General features: G+C 38.0%; 3 protein-coding genes across 4 annotated transcripts; 1 reads left to right on the forward strand and 2 right to left on the reverse strand.

Moving 5' to 3' along the window:
- The first annotated feature begins 36 nt into the window (after positions 1 to 36).
- Positions 37 to 18496, forward strand: LOC139785398 (uncharacterized). 2 transcript variants are annotated; one of them, XM_071724564.1, is made up of 7 exons: positions 37 to 2536; positions 2895 to 3202; positions 3401 to 6551; positions 15940 to 16048; positions 16134 to 16214; positions 16285 to 16473; positions 16700 to 18496. In XM_071724564.1, the coding sequence occupies exons 1-3, from the start codon at positions 567 to 569 to the stop codon at positions 6352 to 6354; spliced, it is 5232 nt and encodes a 1743-aa protein (XP_071580665.1). In that variant the 5' UTR covers positions 37 to 566; the 3' UTR covers positions 6355 to 6551; positions 15940 to 16048; positions 16134 to 16214; positions 16285 to 16473; positions 16700 to 18496. The 2 variants fall into 2 exon arrangements, with proteins under 2 accessions (XP_071580665.1, XP_071580666.1); XM_071724565.1 differs by lacking the exons at positions 15940 to 16048; positions 16134 to 16214; positions 16285 to 16473; positions 16700 to 18496 and having other exon boundaries at positions 3401 to 4858; positions 4998 to 5246.
- LOC139785401 (uncharacterized) lies at positions 8428 to 9938 on the reverse strand. The gene is made up of 3 exons (XM_071724569.1): positions 9166 to 9938; positions 8626 to 8960; positions 8428 to 8531 (listed from the first exon to the last, which is right to left on the reverse strand). The coding sequence occupies exons 1-3, from the start codon at positions 9936 to 9938 to the stop codon at positions 8428 to 8430; spliced, it is 1212 nt and encodes a 403-aa protein (XP_071580670.1).
- On the reverse strand, positions 18256 to 19478 carry LOC139785402 (putative nuclease HARBI1; the record flags this gene model as incomplete). Its single annotated transcript, XM_071724570.1, has 4 exons — positions 18256 to 18675; positions 18760 to 18954; positions 19090 to 19213; positions 19343 to 19478. Coding segments are annotated over 4 exons (646 nt in total), but the record flags the coding sequence as incomplete, so codon positions are not given.
- Between the last annotated feature and the right edge of the window lie 150 nt (positions 19479 to 19628).

The following is a 19628-nucleotide window of genomic DNA, read 5'->3' on the forward strand; positions in this document are numbered from 1 at the left end:
TAACCGCACATGGTTTGCGTCCGTGCTAATGGTTTGTGTCCGAACTAGCCAGCTGGAGGCACAGATTAATAGACAGATAGCCAATGGCCCCTCAAAAGTCGAGACCAGCATTTCCGTGCTTTGATTACCGACACACTTTGCCCCTTACCGACAGACTTTGCCCCTAGGATTGAGTCCGGACTAAATCACATTACAGACTTTGCCCCTGGGCAGCGATCGCCTAAGAATTGGTGAATTTTTTCACTTTTCACTTTCCACAATTCGTAATGTCACGTGAATATTTCCAGTTTTCACATATGCACTGAGAGTGATCGCGTACGTATAAAGTGGAAAAGTGAGATAACTAGAAAAATTCGTAGTTGGAAACCACCTTCACGTCTGTCCTGTAACCTCAAAATATCTTGAAGATATTGAAGAGTTCCGCTCGAGCCGTGGTGCGAGACGGACGTGTTTGACTGCGCTCTCGCTTAACTTGCCTTTACCTAGTTGCTTGTGACGCGTGATCCTTTGTCTTGGGGGCTTATCCTTGGCGTATTCTCGGGTGGGCGTATAATTATTATATATTAATGCTCCCCTCTCGGAGGGGGAGCGATTTAGTTCCAACCAGAACCCGAATGGATTCGACGGACGGACAGTCCCGCCTTCGTCAGGGACACCATTCCTCGGAGGACGGAAAACTCTTGGCTAACAAGAGATTGAAAACGGACGTTTTGGAACAGGACTTCGACAGGTTCGCCAGAGACCGCGCCTCTGAGGAATCTCGATCTGATTCGGAATGGCAAGTGATAAGGATGCGTAAAAATACGCCCGTTAGGACGCCGATGGATGAGACACTCAGGATGCAGGGAGATAGTAATAGCGACGCGGATATTCCCCTCGGGGAGGATAATATGGAAGTGGAGATCGCGAGCCTTAGTCAAAGTGATAATCGGGGCAGCGAACTTTTTGTAAACCAAGCGCCTCCGAATAAAGAAAGTGATCTTCGCCCTTCCTCGCATGCAGATCATGCGGCGCGTTGTACTGGTTCACGTGATGTTGGTGTGATCGATGGCGCGACTGTGGACGCACGTGCCTTGGCTGTGGATAGCGTGCCTGAGTCTGTGGAGGGGGAGAGAGAGTCTTTCATTGTATGCGGTTCTACCTTGAGAAGGGAAGATGCCATAAATCCGGCTGGGACTAATGTACAGAGGATTACCAGATTTCAGGACGATTTCAGAGGAATAGCTAGGATTTCCCTTCGACTCCCTCCCGATCAAACCTCAAATAAAAAAGGTAGGAATCTTATAAAAATATGGATGACTCTATCCGATCTCAAGATTTGCCCTACATCGGTTACAATGGTGAATCATTTCACCGCGGAGGCTGATTTTAAGGACTTTGCGGACGCTAATATCGCTCTAGATAGGATCGTCAAGCTTAAGGACCCGGTCAAGTTAAAAGCTAACTTGGACCAACGTTTAATTTTTTGTAAGGGCGTTATATCAGATTGGCCCTCGTCAATCCCCGATCTTTGGTCGGCAATAGGTGATAGGTCCAAAATCACTAAGCTGGAGCGTATGTACCGACGGAAGTGGGACCCAGTTAATAAGAAATCTATATTATCGGTAACAGACAATATTCTTGTTACCTTCAATGATAATTGTATTCGAGATCTCAACATATTTTCTTATGGTGTTAACCTCAGAGTTCGGGCATATGTACCACAAGTCCGGCAGTGCTTTAACTGCTTTAGATTCGGTCACACTAAAATCGCTTGTAAGTCCGAGACACGATGTATCATATGTGGAGACAAAGCTCACGGTCAATGCGACAAAACTGAGCGTTGCTGTAACTGCGGGGATCAACACAGGTCGACATTTAGAGGCTGTCCCGCTTTTGAAAAAACTAGGAATATTAATGTTGTTATGGCTCATAAAAACGTCTCTTTCCATAGGGCGAGGCGGATCGTTGAGGTTGGAGACTCCCCCCCTCCCCCGAAGTATCAAAGCAGGATTCTTTATCCAGATGCATGGCCAAATTTACCGGAGCCTCCAAGGACGAAGTCTTATTCTGAGACGGCTAGAGTTAAGGGACGAGGAAGTTGGGAGGCTCACTCTCCCTCTCCTACTCCTCATTTCACAAGTGACAGCCGGGAGCCTTATCCCCGGGCCTATAATAAATCTAGTGACAAACGGAGCGTATCATATGACGCCTCCCGCAATTATTATAAGCAATTTGATACTAGGGCTAGTGATATTAATAAAGAAAAGAGAGGAATTATGTTTTCTGCGGCTCGCAATGGCGCAGCGTGGTCGAAGGTTATTAGAGAGGAAGAGTCCCCTCAAGATGACTCTGCCCACTCTCAGGGCAGCTCTTATATAAATGACACCATTGAGAAAATCCTTCTCCTGCTGCAAAGGATCCCGGAGGCCCGGGATAGACTGATGGATGTTTTAATGAACGCTGATTCTCGATATGGGCCAAGACGTGGTCCCCCCCAGCGCGACAGAGTACGTTTAGGATTTCAAGAGCAGGAATTGGACACCGAGAATGACAGGTTGGCTATCGTGGGGGGAGACGTAAGGCTCCCCCGTCCTCTATATTAAATTCAAACTACTACTGTGGAATTGCCAGGGTTATAGAAGCCACAGTAATGAGCTCTCTAAACACGCTATGGATTTCGACATTGTCGTCCTCACGGAGACTAGATGCACTGGTGCGCGGCATGTTTTCCTTTCGGGCTTTAGAACTTTACATAGTAGAAATCTGCTTGGTAGCGGTGGCGTCTCGGTCTCTGTGCGATCTCATGTTGAGTTCGACGTCATACCGATTGTTGGACTGCCGGTCGGATATGATGCAGTCTGCATCAAAACTAAGAATCTTAATCGCAATATTAACATTGTTGCCATTTACAGACACCCAAGGTCTACTATTGCTCGACACGATTTCCGTGCTGTGTTTGACTCTGTACGTGGACATCAGGAGGATACGGTTATTCTCGGCGATCTAAATGCACACAACACCCTGTGGAACTGTGCCTCCAATAATGATAGCGGTGATGTCTTATTCGACATCATGAGTGATAAGGATTTTCTGTGTGTGAACACCGACACCAAATCACGTGTGGGATATACCGGGCAGCGTGACTCCAACCTTGACCTGCTATTTTGCTCTGGCGGTGCAGTCAACAGAATCGACTATCAACAGATGGATGAGACATGGGGTAGCGACCATTTTCCTATCACTTTTACATTCGATTACCACACTCAGGTTTATCGTAAAATTACCAATAGAATCTCTTCCAAGAAAACTGACTGGTCTCATTTTCAAGAGCTGGTTTCTGACGAGGTCAATTCTTCACTCTTTCCGCATCTCAACCTTTTTGACTCGAATTTTGATTACTATTATAATCATTTTATAGATGTTCTTAAAAATTCCGTCGCCCGTGCCTCTGGCAGGAAGTGCCTCAACACTGAGCCTATTCTAGATGACCCGGATAAGCGGAAGAGATCGCACAGATGGTGGGATGCAGAATGCGACGAAGCCATTAAGTCTAGAAAGGCTGCTTTTTCCGATTTCAAGAGGCTCAAGAGTCTACACTCATGGGCTGAGTATAAGAGGCGATGTGCTTTGGCTAAGAAGACTATAAATAAAAAAAAAAAGGACAACTTTGAGAAGTTCTGTAGTGAAATCAATAGATTTACTAGTCTGAGTTTTGTTTGGAATACGATTCGCATCATGAAGAATTCAAGGAAGAACATTGAATGGAACAAGTGGCAAACTACCAACAGGGAATCTGAAATCAGAAAATCCATAGATTGCCTTGCCCCCCCTTCCGTGGGCTGTGAACCGATAGAGGCCCCCGACGGGTGTCAGGGATATGGCGACCTTGATGCTCCCTTTTCCCGTGCAGAGTTAGAGAGAGCTATTGATATGGTCAGGAGGGATTCTGCTCCGGGACTTGACGGTGTTGAGTACAAGATGCTCAGATTGCTCCCGGATTCTGCCAGGATATGCTTATTGGAATTGTTCAATACGGTTTGGTCTACCGGTGTTCTACCGGAAGATTGGCATGCGTACCAGGTCGTGTTTATCGACAAGGTCGGTCGGGAGAAGGTTCGACCGATTTCCCTTTCTTCTTGTGTTGGAAAACTAATGGAGAGGTTAATTAACGAGAGACTGATCTGGTGGGCTGAAAAGGAGGAGAAATTTAGTAAGTCACAAAGTGGTTTTAGACGTGGAAGATCATGTGCCGACAACCTGGCCCGTATTACGTCTGACATCCGCTCTTCTATTAGCGAGGATAAATACACACTGGCTGCATTCCTAGATGTTGCATCGGCGTACGACTGTGTGGACTATTACATCATGCTGGACAAACTGAAGACGCTAAAATGCCCCGTTGGAATAATCAGATTCATTAGTAAGTGGTTATACCGAAGAAAGGTTAGATTCATTGTTAATTCTCGCGAATTCGTGGATCGCCTTGTCTATAGAGGGCTCCCGCAGGGCGCCGTTCTTAGTCCGGCATTGTATTCCTTGTTTACTCAGGGCTTGTGTGCCGATCTACCTGAGGGGGTTGAGGCCGTGGAATTCGCGGACGACATCGGGCTCTATGTTTCCGGTATTAACCGTGAGCGCAACCGTCTCTTACTGGAGCGGGCCGTTAACATTGTTGCGGAGAGACTTAGTAGGATTGGTCTGGATCTTGAGCCGAGAAAAACCGTCCTGGTTGAATTTTCCAAGAGTGGTTACACAGATAGGAAGCTCAGCATCCGGATTCGAGATGTGGAGGTCTTTAATGGCAATAGTGCGAAATTTTTGGGCATCTGGCTTGATAGTCGACTGAGTTTCCACCGCCAGGTACAGGAAGTTAGGGGTAAGGTGAACAGGGCCAACTCTATTTTGAGATATCTATGTCGAGTCTCCACGGGCATGGAAGTCAATACTGCCCTTATGCTGTACAAAAGCCTAGTGAGATCCGTTACTGATTACGGTAACTTTATCTATTTCCCCAGGGATGCTGCTTTCCAGCTTAAACTGGAGAGAGCCCAGTACATGGGCATTCGCACTGCTCTGGGCTACCGCAACAGCTCACCTAACAATGTCATTGTTGCTGAGGCTAAAGTGAGATCCTTACGAGATCGAGCCTTTATGTTGGGTAGTAATTTTGTAAATAAAACTATCGTTTACAATCGGAATGGTCTCTGCCAAAAATTACAGCGTATGTCGGACATGGAGAGCTACTGCCGATACAAACAGCCTATGTACAGATTTTCTCTCCTCTCTGATATCTGGAGGAAAGCCCAGACTTACAGGGCTGCATTGGGACCTTCGCGTGGGTTTGAGATCTTTCGGGGGCCATATGGCGCCCACTCCTTCCTGCCTATCGTGGATACTGAAATTGGTAAAACCAGAAAATATAAAAAATATCCGGACCACATCCTTATTCAGGAGGTTATTGATGAATATAATTTGGAGTCCCCGGAGATCATTTTTACGGATGGCTCTTATGATGAGGCGAAGCGTTCGACTGGTGCCAGTATGATCATTTGTGATCAGGATATTGCCTACAAAATGAGCCTGCCTTTTATGTGCTCGTCTTACACGGCTGATGCATTTGCGGTTAAGTCGGCTCTGCAGCTTGTTCTACTTCAGAGTACACACAGGAAACGTGACATTGTGATCTTTTCGGATTGTAAATCAGTTCTCCAATCTATTAACAATAATCACCTAAATGTGCACAAAAATAAATATATTACGGAAGCTAGGCTCTTGCTTTATGATTTGGTACATGAGTGTGGGAAGAGAGTTATACTGATATGGATTCCAGCGCATGTTGGTATCACTGGAAACGAGATGGCTGACGGGTTGGCGAGGGAGGCGGCTACCGAGGAGGCCGATCCATCTATTGTGGTTCCGGTGGGGGACATTATGATGCGTGTCAGGCGGGAGACTTGGGAGTCTACACAGAGAACGATCGTTGCGGAGTCTGCGTTTAAAGGATCCTTCTATTTCAATAACTTTTACGATCAAAGTACTATGAAGCCGTGGTTTTGGGGTCTTAATAAGGCAAGATACTTTGTCACATTCATCAATAGATTGAGAGCCAACCACTTCAATTTGGGATCTTCCCTGTACAGAAAAGGTTATATTGACAGCGAGAGATGTGTTTGTGGCTACGAGATTGAGGATTTGCAACACGTTTTGCTACAATGTAGAAGATACGACGACTTGAGAATTGATATGGATGCGGAACTCAGAGCTGTTGGATTTCTGACCCATATAGACATTTTTAACCTTATTAAGAGACAGAATTGGAAAATTTTACACATTATTATAAAATTTTTTAAAGGAATTGGGAAAGTTATTTGATTCAGTTGTATATACAATCTAGGTTTACATCGTTTGTGTCAATTACCATTGGGTAGAAGACACTTGACCATCCTCACCCGAGGAATAATTGAAAAAACCCCCTGAAGATATTGAATATTGAACACGATAACCAACAAGAATATCTTATCATATGTTATTGTATCTGTGCAATAAAATTTGGATTGTTGAAATCGCAAGTATGTATTAATACAATTAATTATACTACATTATATCGTATTACTCTATATATTCGTTTATACATATTGTATTACTAGCTTTTGAGCCCGCGATTCGCGCGGGTGAATGGGGAGGGGGGGGGGGCGTAAAACAAAAAAAAGCCGCTACATTTTCATCTCCGAAAAATTTGCATTTTGGTATCAAATTCGAGAGAATCGGCCCATGTGTGCGCGCGTGTATGTGTGTGTCAGCACATACAATTCTTTGAGATTCGGTCAATTATTTCCAGAAAAATTGGAAAAATTTTGGAACCGGTTTCCAAAAAGATCGGTAACCAAAAATTATACACTTAATGCAATCCCCGGGAAATTCTACCTCTACTTCATATACAATTCTTTGCGATTCAATCAATTAATTCCCGAAAAATTGGAAGAATTAGAAAAACCGGTTTTCAGAAAATGGGTAACAAAAAATTATAACACTCCTCGGAAAATTCTACCCCTGTTTCATATACAATTCTTTGAAATTCGGTCAATTATTTCCGGAAAAATCGAAAAAATTAAAAAAACCAGTTTCCAGAAAATCGGTAACAAAAAACTATGCACATTATGATACTTCCCGGGAAATTCTACCCCTGTTTCATATACAATTCCTTAAGATTCGGTAAATTAATTCCCGAAAAATTCTCGTAAAATTTGAAAAAAATTCGGAACCGGTTTCCAAAAAAATCGGTAATGAAAAATTAACCACGACATTTTCATCCCCTGAAAATTCTACCCCTATTTCATATACTTTTGGTAAAAATTTGGTCCACTAACGAATGAGTAGTTCGCGCGGGCCTCAGAGCTAGCGCGTAAACCTCAAAGCTAAGAAATTATATATATAGATAAAGGCTTAGCCCCGGAGGACATATGTAATAAAACACGCAAATAGGTGCTAGCGTATATTTACATTTAACGCTAATAGATTTCCGCATCACCCTTGAGGTACTATTGTAAATGCGTTTTTTTTAGTGGTTTCCCCAGTAGGCCTATTCCACTATAAATAAAAATAGCTGTACCACTATAAATAAAAATTTTGGTACCAATTTCAAGGGAATCGATCGCAATTTACTTTTTTGACATTTTAAAACGTATCTCGTATTGCACACTTACACTCATACTAAAAATTAATTATTATTTGTAAATTACTTTTACAATTTTAATATTTATAATTTTTCATGTAATTTATTTTAAAATTTTTAAATGTATATTTTATTAACATTTTAATTATTATATTATTCATTTATACAATTTTATAATTTTTCAATTTATAAAATTTCTCTGTATATTACATTTTTTGTAAAACATTTTTTACTTCCTTCTATTAGATGTCCTTGATTGCTTAATTCATCAATCTTAATTTTTACACTTTCCTTTCTGGTTGCTCTAGAAAATGCCACATAAAGTTGACCATGAGCAAATACAGGATGTGGCAAATAAATCCCAACTTTTTCTAAACTTTGTCCTTGTGATTTATTGATTGTCATAGCAAATGACACTCGAATAGGAAACTGTTTTCGTTTAAACTTAAATGGCAGTTCCAAATCACTTGTAATTAAATCCATCTTTGGAATAAAGACAATCTGTCCTCGAGCAGGACCAGTTAGAACCTCTGCATAAATTAGATTATTTTTCAAATTAGTAACAATAAATCTTGTGCCATTACAGAGTCCTTTTTTAGTATTTAAATTTCTTAATAGGATTATTATAGCACTGACTTTTATTTTAAGTCGATGAACTGGCATTCCAGAAGGTGTCAGAGAGTTTAAAAACTCAGTTGGAAAATTCAATTGCTCTTGTGGATCATCACTTACAATAGAGTCAATTGAGAGATACTCTTTTTCTTCTCCTTCCATTAGACAAAGAATTTCATCATTAATTTTGAATGTATCCTCATTCTTAGGACAAAGAATAGTTCGATCTGGATTTTCTTTAATCTGTTCCATGGTGATTCTATCACTAAAAATTTCAGCAATAAGAGATTCTTTTGATATAAAATTCTGGGGAATTTCAATTGTATCGAGATGTAGTCCATCCGTATTTGATAATTTACCATCTCCGAGTTGCATTAGCCAATTTGCAAATTCTTTTTCTTCCCCAGTTCTCATATTTTGCTTTAGTTTAACCTGAGTTACATTCCTCCATATAGAACTGTATTTTACAGTCGACTCAATTATGGCTGCTTTCTGTGCATGTGGCACTACGGGAAGATTTTGTCTAAAATCTCCTGCAAATAAAATTACTTTTCCTCCAAATGGTCGAGGATTCTTCATTAAATCTCTTAAAAGTTTATCAACTGCTGTTAAAGCATGTCCAACAGTCATGCTCACCTCATCCCATATGATTAGTTTGGCAATGATCAGTTCTCGTGCAGCTTGAGAATTTCCTCTGATATTGGATTTAACACTATCATCAATTGGAATTGAAAGCTTGAATAGAGAGTGATAAGTTCTTCCTCCTTTTAGAAGTGTTGCTGCAATTCCAGTCGAGGCACATGGAAGAACTATCTCGTTTCTTCCTCGAATAACACTTAGAAATGTGTTAAATAAATAGGTTTTACCACTTCCTGCAAACCCGTCAATAAAAAAATAACCGATGAAGTTCATTTTGATTTTCAATTGCTCGCATGACAATATCGTATACGTGCTTTTGCTCAGCATTTAATGTCGATAATAAATAATCACCACGTATTCTTTCTTCATCCACATTATACTCTGTTATGTAAATATTTACTGGAGTTGGATTTGGTAATTGAAAATTCTCACAGCTACTTCCATTATTTATTAAAATTTCTTGTATATGATTTAAAGCCATATTTTCAGGATTAACAACATTCTTATGTACAAAGTCCTCAATCAAGAAATCTTTGTATTTATTCCAAATAGCTAATACATCTATTGGAGTTCCAAATATGCAAATGTAAGAAAATAATTCTCTAAGTTGTACAGGCATTTTGGATTCTATTGCCTCCTCTAGCGTTTTTCCCCAAAGATCATCAGTTTCCACCAAATTTTTTGCAATTGCTGCATCCTTAAATGTCTCATAAACAACTCCATTAACAGTTTTCAAATCTTTAAAACATTTAGCTCCAGCCACATGTAATAGAAGAAGACGTAGATAAAATCTCTCAATATCTTTTATGCTTACTGTATAGAGTCTTGAAATTATCTTGTCACCACCTTTTTTGCGTGGCTTCCACTTAGTTTCTTTTTTATCGTATACATAATGATAAGGAATATCTATGTAAAGAAACTGTACTGCATTTTCATCAGATTGATTTAATTTTAACCATGCAGTCAGCGTAGTATCTCGATTAAGCTCTCTTTGAGCAGCTTGCTCTTCATTTCCCGCACGAAAATAAACCATTTGGCGATTAGGCAAATGAACTGCCCAGTCTTATGACTGTGTGAGACTTCATGAACAGATCATATCCGTTCAGTCTCCACATTGCTTCTGGAGCACTAACATATCTTGCATTCAGGAATGAGTTAACTTCATCTATTCTAATGAATCTTGTGCCATCTCGTGCTTGTACTTCAATTGCAGCACAGTCAAATCCTTTATGAATATATTTGTATAAATATTTTACACTCTTCACTGATGAACATATTTCCAAATTTATATGTCGATTATATTTCATTATTAAATATGGTGAATATGGGACCACCCATCGATTGTCAATTTTTTTGCCTCTGACGATGTATTTTTTCTCAAAATTTCTACGTTGATACATAGGATATCCATTTACATTAGCATTAGTTTCTTCACGAAATTCTTTTGGAAAACCTTTAAACATTTTCCATCTTCCCCAGTGCAAGGATATCTCATTGAGGGATCTCCACATGGACCGTGATCATATGTTTCAAAACTTTTTCATTAAGTTCTGGATATCTTTCTTCGTCAGGGATTTCAGCCCATACCATCATGTCAATGACTTCTTGAAGTCGTGGCTTATCTTCATCACTTAACATTGCAAGTAAATGCAAATGTGGAAGCCCTCTTTTTTGAAACTCAATTACGCCTGCATAAGCTATAATATTTCCAAAAATTTTATTTTGTATTAAATCCTTTAAAACTTCTTTGACATCCAAGTTAAATGTTTTAGCAACTAAATCAGGTCGAAACTCTATTAGACATCCATCAAGGTTATTCTTAATTTCTGGACATTGAGGATTGCAAGTCATGGTAAGAAAAATGTCTGGTTTACCAAACTTTCTGACCAAAGACATAGCATCTTGGTATCTTTCTTGCATGTTTCTTGGACTGCCCATAAATGAAGATGGTAATATTACAGGTATACCAACTGTAATTCCTTCATTTTGTGCTCGATTATCAAGATGATCCATTAATCCGGAATAAAGTTCAGCTCTTAATTGAGGTTGATTCAATTTAATATAATTAAGTCTATTGGCTTCAGTTTTCATATATGCATCAAGTATAAATTGACATCTCAATTTTCCTGCCCTTTTAAATTGGCTAAATTCAACTCTTGGTGCCAGCAGATGAGCATAATAATCCATTTGACTTATCTTAAATCCTGGATATTTAGGATTATCTGATTTAAGTTCTGAATGCCATCCATCGTTACCATATGGATATAACAATGGATAACACATTGGGTCACATCTTTGTCCAAAATTGATATTTGTTGTACATCGTTCGAATTTTTATTATAAATCCTAATGTCTCTTTTCAAATGGAGGTTCACCATCTACATTCTGAAAGACCACAGCAATTTCATTAGCTTGTGGAGCATTGTATCTTCTTTGATCATGTTGAGGATCTTTTCTAAATGACAACATTAAATTTATTGTTTTATTGCCTATTGGATTCAGATCTTTTTCAACTTGACGCATCATCTTGAAAGTTTTTGCAAATTCATTACATTGAACCATAAAACATGACAAATCTTTCATTATTTCTGGATCACATTCTTGATTAGCTTTGTTATTCATTCTATGATTTACAGCTTCTTCTGTATCTAAAAAGTAAAGTTGTGCAAATCGCGGAGCTTGCCCATCCGCTGGGCGCATTGCCGTCGAGGTCAAATGATGATATTGCCCATGAATTTTTAAACAATAAGGAGCATTGTTCACAACATTCAATGGATTTCTATTTCCCGGGGCACCCATGGAAGCCATAGCTAAAGCACTGTTATATGAACGAATATTACTAAGGAAATTTTTTGATGCATAATTATTTCCCATGTATAATTCTTTAATAAAATCAGGACAATTTATTGGTTTTAATTTAAGTTTGCCCTTTTGGCAACAATATGTAAATTTTCCATCTTTAGATTTTTCACATGCAAAGTTTAACGATTTGCAAAATTGACATTCTACATTCATTTGGCCAAGTGTATAAACTGACACATTTATTTCATGTCCCTTGGAAATTAGCGCAATGTGATGACTTAATTGTCTAGCTTGGTGCCTTCCCTGAGCATGTCTCTGAGCATCAGTTTCGAGTCGTTGAGTCCTTGCGTCATCATTTTCATTGACCCTCTGCTGAGCATGTCTCTGAGCATCAGCTTCGAGTCGTTGAGTCCTTGCGTCATCATTTCATTGACCCTCTGCTGAGCATGTCTCTGAGCATCAGCTTCGAGTCGTTGAGTCCTTGCGTCATCATTTTCATTGACCCTCTGCTGAGCATGTCTCTGAGCATCAGCTTCGAGTCGTTGAATCCTTGCGTCGTTATTTTCATTCGATCTATGCTGAGAATTTCTTTGAGCATTAGCTTCGAGTCGTTGAGACCTTGCGTCGTTATTTTCATTCGATCTATGCTGAGAATTTCTTTGAGCATTAGCTTCGAGTCGTTGAGACCTTTCCTCCGAATTTTCAATTTTGCGCATTTGTCGTAAGCGCTTACTTTCGCGACTCACTTTAGTCAAATTTCTGTATTTTCTCTTTTGAGGCATAATTATACGCTAGTACATAAATAAATACAATACAATATTATTTTTCAAATCTATAATAATTATTCTTTATATCTATAGATATTTAAAAAAGAAATTATTTTTATTATTTTTATTATCTCGAATACCCTTTAGAATTCAATTTTTTTAATTAGCCTTATTTTTTTAATTTTTGATATCGAATCAGAATAAATACATTAGAATAAATAATTATCTATAGATATAATCTATCTATATAAATACCATTTGTTTGTCTGTCTGACCCGCAAACTACTTATTTGCATAGATCGATTTTCTTAATAAATCTTTTCTTTCTCTTGCTTATTTTGTTTTATTGATTCTTTATATAGGCGCAGAGCAGCCTTTTTTACAGGCGCACAGCAGCTCTGTATCGGCGAATAGTACCCGTTTTTTTACAGGCGCACAGTAGCTCTGTATCGGCGGATAGTAGCCGTTTTTTTTACAGGCACAGAGCAGCCTTTTTTATACAGGCGCACAGCAGCTCTGTATCGGCGGATAGTAGCCGTTTTTTACAGGCGCACAGCAGATCTGTATCGGCGGATAGTAGCCGTTTTTTTATATATAGAAAAATATAATAAAAATGTAATTATTATCTAAAAATATCTATTACAAATATTTAAACATTTATTACATTTAATAAATATTTAAATACATTTGTTCCATCACCATGGTAACTTTATCCTCAATATTCATATTATACGCGTACCACATCTCCAATTGTTTTGGAGCTGTCCTGCATATTTCATCTAATATAATAGTAGATATATAATAGTGTATACGATATCGTATAAAATGCCTACAGAGATCGAAAGAAACAACGAAAATGCATTCACCTCACAGGAGCCTAATGTAAGTAAATTTGAATTTTATAGAAAAAGAATAGAGAGAGAGAAAGAGAGAGAGAAATGACAGAATAAAAGATAGAGAATGATATTAAAAGAGAGAAAGAGAAAGAGAGAGAGAGAGAGAGAGAGAGAGAGAGAGAGAGAGAGAGAGAGAGAGAGAGAGAGAGAGAGAGAGAGAGAGAGAGAGAGAGAGAGAGAGAGAGAGAGAGAGAGAGGAGAGAGAAGAGAGAGAGAGAGAGAGAGAGAAGAGAGAGAGAAGAGAATAAGAGAGAGAAGGAAGAGAGATAGAGAGAAATTGCGGTTATTAATTACTAATATATATATCTTATATATTCTTTTTTTAGAATAGCGGTATGATTACAGCAGAAAAATTAAATATAAATAATCCATTTTCAAAGCTGAGAAGAAATCAATAGAGAGACAAACACGAAAATACTTCACAGGAGCATAGTAAGTTTTGAAAAACAATGAGAGAGAAAGAGAGAGAACTGAAAGAGAGATTATTTGAGAAAGAAGAGAAGAGAGACGAGAGAGAGAGAGTGTGTCTGGTGTATATATATGTGAGTGCAGAGGTTAAGAGAGAGAAGAAAGAGATTTGTGTTATATATGCAGTGTGTGTGCTAAAGAGAAAGAAAGAAAGAAACAAAGAAAGAGAGAGAAAGAAATTGTGTTATAATATATATAGATTTATTTCTATATATCTTTTTTTAATTAGCGGTATCAACCGGCAGAGAGAGGAGAGATAGAGAGAGAGAGAGAGAGAGAGAGAGAGAGAACAGAGAGAGAGAGAGAGAGAGAGAGAGAGAGAGAGAGAGAGAGAGACGAGAGAGAGAGAGAGAGAGAGAGAGAGAGAGAGAGAGAGGAGAGGAGAGAGAGAGAGAGAGAGAGAGAGAGAGAGAGAGAGAGCGAGAGAGAGAGAGAGAGAGAGAGAGAGAGAGAGAGAGAGAGAGAGAGAGAGAGAGAGAGAGAGAGAGAGAGAGAGAGAGAGAATAATTTATGTTATATTATATATATATATGTTTATATTATACGTATTTTATGTGTTATAAAGAAGTTCATATGCAAGTTGGTAAATTTTGGTTTAATAACCTGCAGTGGACTTTAACCTGCAGTGGTGGCAACCTATGACCTGATTTAATTAAACATATTTGATGAGAGAAAAAAAGACAGAGAGAGGAGGAGAGGAGAGAGAGAGCCAGAGAGGAGAGAGAGAGAGAGAGGACGAGGACGTGGCGACGAGGCCGAACAAACGAGGCCGAGGAAAGAGAGAGTAATAGATTAGAGTAGAGAGGGAGATAGAGAGAGATGAGAGAGAGAGAGAGAGAGAGAGAGAGAGAGAGAGAGAGAGAGAGAGAGAGAGAGAGAGAGAGAGAGAGAGAGAGAGAGAGAGAGAGAGAGAGAGAGAGAGAGAGAGAGAGAGAGAGAGAGAGAGAGAGAGAGAGAGAGAGAGAGAGAGAGAGAGAGAGAGAGAGAGAGCTAGAAAGAGAGAGAGATGAATTCCGCACCGCGCGTCTTCCGTCGTCCACGATTGTGCGGCGCGAGCGGCAACGCGGGCTCGCGCTGTGAGAGAGTTCGACTCGCGCCCGCTACGCGGCGCATCGTCGTATATTTTCGCATTATTAAGATTCAACATCAACCTCTATATCTAGGGCAGCGACATCATCCTTTGGTTTACCCTTGAAACTTGGTGACATTTATGAGTATATGAGAAAATTGGTAACAAAAAACAATACACTTTATGGCACTATGCTCACCGGAAAATTCTACCCTTACTTCATATACAATTCTTTACGATTCGGTCAATCAATTCCCGAAAAATTGGAAGAATTAAACAAACCAGTTTTCAGAAAATAAGTAACAAAAAATTATACACTTTATAACACTCCTCGAAAAATTCTACCCCTGTTTCATATACAATTCTTTGAAATGCGGTCAATTATTTCCGGAAAAATCAAAAAAATTAAAAAAAACCGGTTTCCAGAAAATCGGTAGCAAAAAAACTATGCACATTATGATACTCCCCGGGAAATTCTACCCCTGTTTCATATACAATTCCTTAAGATTCGGTAAATTAATACCCGAAAAATTCTCGTAAAATTTGAAAAAATTTCAGAACCGGTTTCCAAAAAGATCGGTAACGAAAAATTAACCACGACATTTTCATCCCCGGGAAATTCTACCCCTATTTCATATACTTTTGGTAAAAATTTGGTCCACTAACGAATGAGTAGTTCGCGTACATACATACAGACAGACAGACGGACGTGACTTATATATATAGATTCGCCATAATTTGTGATAAATATAAATAAATAAAAGTTTTAAACGAATAAGGCATTTGTTAGAATAAAATGTGTTATTCGAGTGATAGGTAATCATTTAGTCATAACATAACCCATATCTATATAAATATTACATGATATTAAAAACATATATAATTTTAAAATATCTTCTTCTTAAACTATATATATACTGAAAGTTATAAAAATTGTGTCAAATCCTACGCTGCCTGTATAATACAATAATATAGTATATTTAATAATAATATGTAATTAATCATTTAATATAATTTAATTAATTGCTTTAGTATGAATGTCACATACAAGCAACGGGAAATTCTGCTGGATTCCCTGAAACAGCATCCGGAAATAATAAGAGGTCGAGTTTCAAGAAAGTCTGAGAGCCGGAAAGAATTGGTTATTATATAAATATAATAATTTTGTAAATATTTGTATATATATTTGTATTCAATATTAGAAATGATTATATTATACATTGCAGAAAGATATATGGGAGCAAATAACAAATAAGCTAAATAGCTCCGGAGAAGGACCGGTTAAAACAGTACAAGAATGGATAAAGGTATACTGATTTGTAAAGAATACACGAAGAATATTAAAAGCAGTGCATATATTTTTATGTTTTTTCATAGAGTTGGTCAGATTGGAAAATGTACGTTCTTAAGAAAGAAACGAATAGGAGGAGAAATGTACAAGGCACAGGCGGTGGACCTCCAAAAATTGTTAATTTTACTGACCTTGAGGAACAACTATTGGAAATTCTTACTCCCGAGGCAGCTGGGTTGGCAAATATACCTCAAGCAGGATTTAAATCAAAGAAGGTAATTGACCACTCTGGCCACTCCCTCTACTATAAGTGGTCATATAGCATTATCAAGTCGTGTGATATAAGTAGCCTGAGAAAACCCAGAAGCTCTGCTTTTTGCATCCTGCATGCGATGGATTTAACGTAACGTTGGCAGACTGGGATGCTCCCGATACTTATTACTAATATTATTACTCTTATTAATATTGTTATTATTATTATTATTATATTATTATTATAAGGGAACTGAGATACCTCATCCAGAAGTCCCAGAAGTCTTAGAAGTCCCAGAAAGAAGTGTACAAAATGAAATCATAGATGATTTCGATGTACTAGACATCGATAAAGTGCCAATTATTTATTGCGATGATGATCTCGGCAATTCCACTACACGTACCCAAAGTGGTTGTACATTTGAAGAGGATGACGATAAAGAAAACGTGAATTGTGAACTAAAAAATAAAAAACGAAAGGCAGGATTACTACAGAACTCACTTTCTGAAATCGTCAACTGCAGCGATCCATCTAGTACAACTGCCGGCAGCTGTAATAACAGATCTACAAAATATGGATCATCAGATAAAAAGAAGGTAAAGGTAGATTGTTCCTACAATGAAACCGAACAGGTGACGAAGAAAAATGAAAAGCAATCTGTTGCGTTACCAGAAAAAATAAAATCTTTAAGCGAAATATCACATTTGATGTTACGCGTTCAAGAAGAGACACTTGAACTGAATCGTCAAGAACTTCAACTGAGAAAAGATGCGCTTAAGACGCAAAAAGGCATTTTAGAAGAACTAAAAGAAATAAAAAAACTTCTGCGTCCATGAATTGTGAATAGTAAGTATGTGAATACCTCGTTGTTGAGTGAATTGTCTTAATAATTTTAAAAATAACCTCGTAGGAGAAAAAGTCTGAAAATTATCAAAAAATTTATCTGAAAATGTCTTCAAATTGGGACCATTTTGAAAGATCTTGGTCAAAAAAGCTTGAGAAATTTTCAGAGAATTTCAGAGACAGAGAATTTCTAATTTTTCAGAGAATTTCAGACGTTTTTAGAAAGGTGTTTCAAGATTTGAAGACATTTTCAGAGAAATTTTTAGACAATTCTCAGACTTTTTTGTCAGTGTGATTCTATCCCGTTTATATAAGCGATGCAGTATGTCGCATGGTTGTATCGGCTCTTAATAAAAAAGAAATAAAGAACAAGATTCACATTAGTCCTCGGTCCCCGTCTACAATAGGTGTTTAAAGCCTTAAGCCCTAAGAAATTGACCAATCACAGTCGATTATTTTCCTCAAATTCGACTGTAATTGATCAATTTCTTAAGGCTTAGGGCTTAAAACACCTATTGTAGACTGGGACTTAACGTATTATTAAGACAATTCCGAATTTGTCAACGACAGGTAGTGTACATATATACATAACATCAATTCTGACATTTACTACGTTTACGCGAGCGTTACTTCTTTAACAACTTACAATAATTCACTCGTTTACGCGGAGTAAATTATCGTAAGTTACTACAAAATTCCGTTTACGCGAGGGAATTATCGTAAGTTACTACAGAAGTAACGCTCGCGTAAACGTAGTAATTTTGTTTATTTTGTTCTGTCATTAAATATTTTATTTTGTATTTTAAATTAGCATAACAATAGTTACTATTGATTATTTATGTCAATAAGATTGTTCTTTTTCTTTATAAAATGCTATGAGCAGCGCTATTACAGCTTTCTCAACGAACTGTTATGTTAAAAACCAAAGAAAACGTAGACTGTAAGTTCAAATAACTACTAATTATTTAAGACAATAAGATTGTTTATTTTTGTTGTAAGATTCTATGAGCAGCCCAATTACAGCTTTCTCAACAAACCGTTATCTTAAGAACCAAAGAAAGCGTAGACTGTAAGTTCATATGACTACTATTTATTTGTGACAATAAGATTGTTCTTTTCGTTCTTTTTTGCGTAAACAAAGTTTATATAACTGTTGATTACAAATTTTTGTAAATGAATAAAAACGCAAATTACATAAAAAAGCGCCGTATTATGTTCTCTCGAACTTCATTTCCTGTACGACGGTTAGGGACATCCATGGCATCAATTCCATTGGCATCATGAACTTCAAGGTCGATGTCGTCGAAATACGGCTCTGGATCTGTGATGTTGTACCATTTTGCGACGTTGTGTAGAACACATCCAGCATTAACAATCAGTGCTACATAACAAATATCAGTTTTCTTTAGTTATTGTATATTACCCCTCTTTTAAAAGCATCATGAAATACAAATAGGAATTTTACCTGCAAATTCTGGTTTGTAGTGAAGCGCCCGTACCTTTCGCAAACATCTCCAACGTCCTTTCAGAACGCCTATGCACCGTTCAACTGAACATCGGGCCTTTACATGTGCATTAATGTAAGCTGCAGATGGTGACCCTGGTATTTGATTTAGCTTAGGAATCATTAAATAAGGTAACAGTGGATATCCGGAATCACCTATACATCAAAATATAGTAACAAAATCATATAGAATAACGAAATTGATCTATCTAATTTTCATATTAAAGTGTATACCTTCTCAACATAGAGAATTATACATTTAAAAATGTTCGTCAGAGTATTTGCGCATACCTAACAGCCATGTACCCGTCCTGCCATTCCTATGTTGTTCTTCCAGATGAACGGACACTTCAGAAGCATTCCAAACCCTTGAATCGTGAGTCCGGCCTCCATGCCCTGCATTAACTGCCAAAATCTGTAGATTGTAATCAAAAATTGAAATTCGGAAAAGTGTTAATTTAAGTATATTAGACCGATTAGCGTAACATTTTATAACTCTGGATGAATCTACTGTAGCTATTTTACGAAACATGATTACACTCACAAGCATAACGTTCAAAGAATGGTAAAGCTTTCTATTCAAATATAAATGCTCCCTGATCGTTTCCGGTGGCCATATCGCTATATGGACTCCATTAACAACACCTATTACTCCAGGAAATTGGCAATTGTCCCAAAATCTTAATGAAAATATATTATAACAATTTATTACACACATATATGATATTTAAAAAAAGTTTCTATATTCATCAGAGTGCTTTTTTTTTTTTGCGTGGGGAAATCTTCAACTACCGGGTTCCCGGACCTGACTATAACTAGTGCAGGTCCGG

The sequence above is a fragment of the Temnothorax nylanderi genome, unplaced genomic scaffold, assembly GCF_030848795.1.
Source record: "Temnothorax nylanderi isolate EJ_2023f unplaced genomic scaffold, tnyl_v1.0 TNYL_tig0794_pilon, whole genome shotgun sequence".
In the NCBI taxonomy this organism is placed as follows: domain Eukaryota; kingdom Metazoa; phylum Arthropoda; class Insecta; order Hymenoptera; family Formicidae; genus Temnothorax; species Temnothorax nylanderi.

Excerpts from the sequence above, each read along its gene's own strand:
- LOC139785398 (XM_071724564.1), top strand. The coding sequence starts at position 567 with ATGCTCCCCTCTCGGAGGGGGAGCGATTTAGTTCCAACCAGAACCCGA. Across the intron at positions 2,537-2,894 it reads TTGGACACCGAGAATGACAG|ACACCCAAGGTCTACTATTG; the intron begins GTTGGCTATCGT and ends TGCCATTTACAG. Across the intron at positions 3,203-3,400 it reads ACAGATGGATGAGACATGGG|ATGTTCTTAAAAATTCCGTC; the intron begins GTAGCGACCATT and ends ATCATTTTATAG.
- LOC139785401 (XM_071724569.1), bottom strand. The coding sequence starts at position 9,938 with ATGGTTTATTTTCGTGCGGGAAATGAAGAGCAAGCTGCTCAAAGAGAG. Across the intron at positions 8,961-9,165 it reads AATCAAAATGAACTTCATCG|AGGAAATTCTCAAGCTGCAC; the intron begins GTTATTTTTTTA and ends ATCCAATATCAG. Across the intron at positions 8,532-8,625 it reads GCTAATGCAACTCGGAGATG|TGATAGAATCACCATGGAAC; the intron begins GTAAATTATCAA and ends TGAAATTTTTAG.